A 5213-nucleotide genomic window follows, 5' to 3' on the forward strand; every position below is an offset into this window, starting at 1 on the left:
CCCCACCCACCCCCCGTGCTGGCCCTGCCCCCACTCCCCTAAAGGAGATGCACCAAGCAGTAGGCTGCTGTGTCACCTGCTCTTTATTGACTGCCACAGGCTGCATTCTCAAGGGTGACCAGATGTCCCCAAGAGTGGTACTATGTAGAGGAAGGTTGGGGGAAGAGGGTCTGAGAGAGGCGGCTGCCGAGAGCGCGGGAGCGCAGGCCGCCCTTGGTGTCAGGTGCACGCAGCCGAGCGCTGGGCGAGGGGCGTTCTCGGGGCGGTCACCTCCTTCTGGCCTCTCTGCAGAGCTCAGACCGCCCACATCCCGGGAGGACGAAGCTGATCCGAGGTCGCGGCGCCGCAGGCCGAGGCCCCGAGCTCTCCCGGCCACTCTCTCAAAGCCTCATTCCGCGGGGGAAGATGCGAAGGAAACGAAGGGAGGGAAGCGAAGGGGACGAACAGCACGCCTTCTCCGTGGGCCCCGGTGACGGCTGGGGGCGGCAGGGGGTGGCAGCCGAGGCCGGGCCTGCTTAGGACGAGGGCGCAGAGCTGGGCTTCTCCTCCCGCGACACGGGGATGGCTCGCTCGCTGTGGCCGGCATCCAGGCCGGACTGGACCTTGGGGCCGGAGAAGGTCAGCATGCCGTCCGCGGACAGGGAGCAGGACAGCGCCGACTGGTCCACGTTGGAAGGCAGGCGGTAGCGGCGGGGGAACTCACGGGAGATGTAGCCGTGGTCGTCCTGCCAGGGGACGGGGAGGGCACGTCAGAGGCTCCGGGGCCCGGGCGAGCCTGCGGCGCTCTCAGGGGCAGAGCGGGACAGCCGGGCGCCCCGTGCAAGCGCCCCCCTGAGATGGGCCCCAGCCTCAGCCCGGCCCCGGCCTCTGCGAGCACAGCCGATGGGTCACTGCCAAGGCCACACACCGGCCGGCCCTGCAGGCGGGGCTGCCCTCACCCGTGACCCGCGCAGCTGCTCGGCCCCGGGTCTCTGCCTTGTCATCTAATGGGTCGGGAAGCTGCGCAGGAGAAGCTCCCCTTCCCCTGGACACCCCCGCCTCACGGACCTGCTCCCCGGCCACCCCCGCAGTGGTGGCAGGTCAGGAGCCCACAGCTCCCAGGACAAAGCTCCGGGGCCTACACACTGGAGCAGTTCGAGGGACATCCCTGACTCAGGTGAGAGGGGCAGCCAATGGGGAGAAACGACGACACCCTGAAGCCAGGAGCCAGGAGCCAGGGCACCCTAGACTGGTTGATGGGCATGCTCAGCCCCTGGCCGACCCACGTGGCATGTGCACGCCAGCGACCCCGCCTGCTCCAGCCGCTCTGCCCTGAGCCACTGCCCTGCGCCAGCAACAGCCCTAGGGCTCCTCACATCGCTGGCAGTGGCCGGGGACCCCCTGAGCCGCAGCCCTGCTTCCCGTTAACCAGATGACAAGAGCACAGCTGCAAAGGGCTGTTGAGAGGCGGATGTGTCACACACGTTGGGAGCATCAGTGAAAGCCAGCCATGCTGCCAGCTCGGCTCACCGCCTGATGTCAGGTTTTACTTGAAAACATACTTCGGCTCAGAGGTCACCATCTTGGGCACTCTCATTTACTGGGGTCCTTTCTAATCCCACCCTGTCATCTGGACTATTTGGATGGAGCTGGTGACAGTTGGGAGTAGTGCTAGAGTCGGGGACCCTAAGCCGGATCCCTGAGCCATGTCCTCCCTGCTGCCTGGCCCTGCCGGAAGGGCTCAGGGATGGCAGTGACCTCCACGGCCACTGGGAGAGGCTGGCCATGCTAGGCTGACGTGGAGAAGCTGAGCTGATTTGGGGACCCTGAGAGCTTTCCTGCACCATTTCCCTCTCACCGGGTTAAAGGACCCCGTGCAGGCAGGGCAGGGACGCCAGCACCCGTCTCTGAGCTCACCTGCCTCTCGTTGTGTTTGCCGTGGATCTCCACAAAGTCCTCCTGCACCTTCACGGTGAGGTCTTCCGGAGAGAAGTGCTTCACGTCGAGGAAGATGACAAACTTGTCCCGGTCGGATCGAACCTGAAACCCAAATGCCTCATGTGGAGCTACCCAGAGGGTCACTGGCTCAGGGAGGGAGCCTGCTGTGGTCCCCGCCAGGGCTGACAAGGCCAGTGGTGGGGAGTGGTCAGGCTCTGGCTCCCCGGTTATCAGGACAGATCCTCAGGCCATGCCTTGAGCTGGCCTCTCCTTCCACACGCCAAGTGGAGTAGAGAGTTCCAGGACCCAGGACTGTGTCACTGTGTAGATAGGCACTACCCTTTACTGGTCTCCAGAACCTTGGGGGTCAGGTGGTTGACTGCCTGGTTGATAATGGGTTGGCTGGCTGGTTGTGAGTTGACAGACTAGTTGTGGGTTGCCTGGCTGGTTGGTTATGGGTTGGGTGGCTAGTTGGTTATGAGTTGACTGGCTGTTATAGGTTGGTTATGAGTGACTGGTTGTTATGATCAGGTGGATGGTTCCAAGTTTACTGGTTGTTTGCTTATGGTCAGGTGGCTGGTTATAGATTGGTTGGCTTGTTATGGGTTGGGTGGCTGGCTGTTTATGGCTGGGGGCTGGTTATGGCTTGATTGGCTTGTTAGGGATTAGTTGTCTGGCTGATTATAAGTTGGGTGGCTCGTTAGGGATTAGCTGTCTGGCTGCTTATGGGTTGGGTGGCTCGTTAGGGTCTGGTGGTCTCACTGGTTAGGGGTTGGGTAGCTCATTAGGGGCTGGTGGTCTGGCTGGTTATGGGTTGGCTGGCTGGTTGAACTAAATATGTAGAGTAAGGTCACTGCCCAGCCTCAGCTGGTCTCATAAGCAGCCTCAAGAGACTGCCTTTCCTGCCAGCACCATGCTGCCCACAGCCTCTCCCTGCTCTCTCACTCTCCCCACACTTCACTGGCTCAGAGCATTCATTTAGGCATTCTGCTCCCGGAAGTTGACTGCTATTGGATCAGCCTGGGGAGCCTTCTGCTTTGTCGGCAGGAGGTGAGACTCAGCATCCCAGAACTATGAGCCCTGGCATAGACACCATGGCTCAGGCAGAGAAGGTGGCTGGGTCCCATTGCCTGCCCTTTGGCCTTGGATGGGGTACCTGGGTCCACCTGCTAGGAGCTTTGCTGGCTGCAGGAGGGCTTGAGCTCTGTTGCAGACTGGGACAGGAAGCCTCTCCTGTCTGGATCTCAGGGCAGTGCACCCCGCCCACACCCAGGCTTCCTCAACACAGAAGGAAAAGTGTGGAGGACAGCCGAACGCAGAAAGCTTGCATTTGCCATCAAACTTGCCTTGACAGGGTTGCTCTTGGGGTTTCCAGCATGTGGTTGGTGCATTACAAACCACATATGGGTCATGAGCTGATGGAGGAAAAGACAACGGTTGGGCTCAGGTTGGCTACCTCTTCCAACCCCTCCCCAGCGGCACGGGAGGCTCTGCCATGTGGCCAGGCAGCCAGAGCTGTTTGGGCTCCAGCCTAGCCTCTGCAAGCTGGTGCGCTGGGGCGGGGCAGGAAAGTGGCCCTGTGGCCGCCGCTGCCTGCTCCACAGCACAAGACAAGAGCACCGGGCAGCAGATGCCAGCTCAGGAACCCCTAGCTTGCCTCTGTCCAGGGCCCACCCTCTGCCCAGCAAGAACTGCGCCACAGGCTGGCCTTACCTCAGAGATGCCGGAGTCCAGCACAGTGCGGAAGAGGGACTGGCGGTAGTAGGGGCTGATGGTGGAGGACAGGAAGGGCAGCAGGTCATACTCAAAGAGGCCCTCGCCGAAAAACTGGTCGAACAGCCGGCTGGGGTAGAAGGGCCCCAGTGCGCGTTTGAACCAGGGGTGCTGGATGGTGACGTCCATGTTCAGTGTCGGCACAGCAGGGACCCGCAGCTGGCGAGGAGTCAGGGCAGGGGCCTCTGGGCAGCGCAGTGGGGAGCTGGAGGGCCAGCCTCCCTATATACGCCCTCACAGAATGGAGGCATTAAGGGGATTTCTCTGGAAAGGCATGAGCTCATGAAGGAGGCTGCCCCGTCAGCAGAAACCGGCTGGCCAAGAGCCTGCCACTCCCGTCCCCAGAGGTGCTGTGCTGACCAGCACAGGGGCTGGGTTCAGCACAACCGCCCGGCACCTTTGGGCCACCAGGAGGGTCCCATCCCTGACTCTGGCCTTGAGGGACAGAGAACATTCTCATCCCCCAGTAACTGGGCGGGGGTGCTACCTGCCGGGGACTGTGCCAGTTCTCACAGCCACCCCAGGAGGAGCCACTCATACCCATTTCACAGACGAGGAAACTTAGGCACGGAGGTTAGACAAAGTAGTCTCCAAAATCGCACAGCTCCTAGGAGAGAGTGCATGGTTTTTTTTAAAATGGAATTACCTGTATCACTTCTTGATTACGAAAATTACACATACTCGTAAAACTCTCAGGGAAGACAGGAAAGATGGCGAAGATCTGGAGGGAAGCCGGTTGTGTTTCGTGGTTGTCCTCCAGAAGGGCTACACGTCCAACAGGAGACTGGTTTGGCTTTATGAAAATGGAACCCTGTATTCTGGGCTTTCCTCCGTGTGGCTCACCCTGGACGCCCATCCCCGTGGACACCATCCTCTGTAAAGCCTCAAGCCTCCAGTGTGTGACTGTGCCATGCCTGTGAAACCCAGCTGCTCCACGGGCTGGCCTGTTAGCTCGGATGGTTAGAGCATGATGCTGACAGAACCAAGGTCCAGGGTTCAATCCCCTTACCAGCCAACTCCCCCGGACCCCCCCAAAAAAGTAAACTGAGCTGCTCCTGTCGGGCCTGTGGCTCGTCCAGAGCATTTATACTGTCCACGTGGTCCTGCCATTGGCAAGGCCTGGCAATTATTTTGCTCCTGGATCTGTGGCCTTGTCCAGTTGTTGACAACTGTCAGGGAAGTCCCAGTTGTAAGGCTTTTGATGTTTTCCAGGAACTGTCCTTTGGGGAGCACTATACTGACTTATATCCCATCCATAGCGCAGGAAGATGTCTGTCCCCCACCCCTTCTGGGCTGGCTTTTTTTTTTTTTAATTTTATTTTGTCAATATACAATGAGGTTGATTATTGTGGCCCATTACCGAAACCTCCCTCCCTCCTCCCTCTCCTCCCTCCCACCCAACAACGTCCTTTCTGTTTTCTTGTCGTATCAACTTCAAGGAATTGTAGTTGTTATGTCTTCTTCCCCCGCGGTTTTGTGTGTGTGTGTGTGTGTGTGTGTGTGTGTGTGTGTGTGTGTGTGTT

General features: G+C 59.6%; 1 protein-coding gene across 1 annotated transcript; it reads right to left on the reverse strand.

Annotated features, from left to right (window-relative positions):
• Positions 1–65: 65 nt before the first annotated feature.
• Positions 66–3858, reverse strand: CRYAA (crystallin, alpha A). The gene is made up of 3 exons (XM_008563142.1): positions 3631–3858; positions 1897–2019; positions 66–725 (listed from the first exon to the last, which is right to left on the reverse strand). The coding sequence occupies exons 1-3, from the start codon at positions 3817–3819 to the stop codon at positions 516–518; spliced, it is 522 nt and encodes a 173-aa protein (XP_008561364.1). The 5' UTR covers positions 3820–3858; the 3' UTR covers positions 66–515.
• Positions 3859–5213: the final 1355 nt, after the last annotated feature.

This window comes from Galeopterus variegatus, unplaced genomic scaffold, assembly GCF_000696425.1.
Source record: "Galeopterus variegatus unplaced genomic scaffold, G_variegatus-3.0.2 Scaffold171, whole genome shotgun sequence".
Lineage (NCBI taxonomy): Eukaryota > Metazoa > Chordata > Mammalia > Dermoptera > Cynocephalidae > Galeopterus > Galeopterus variegatus.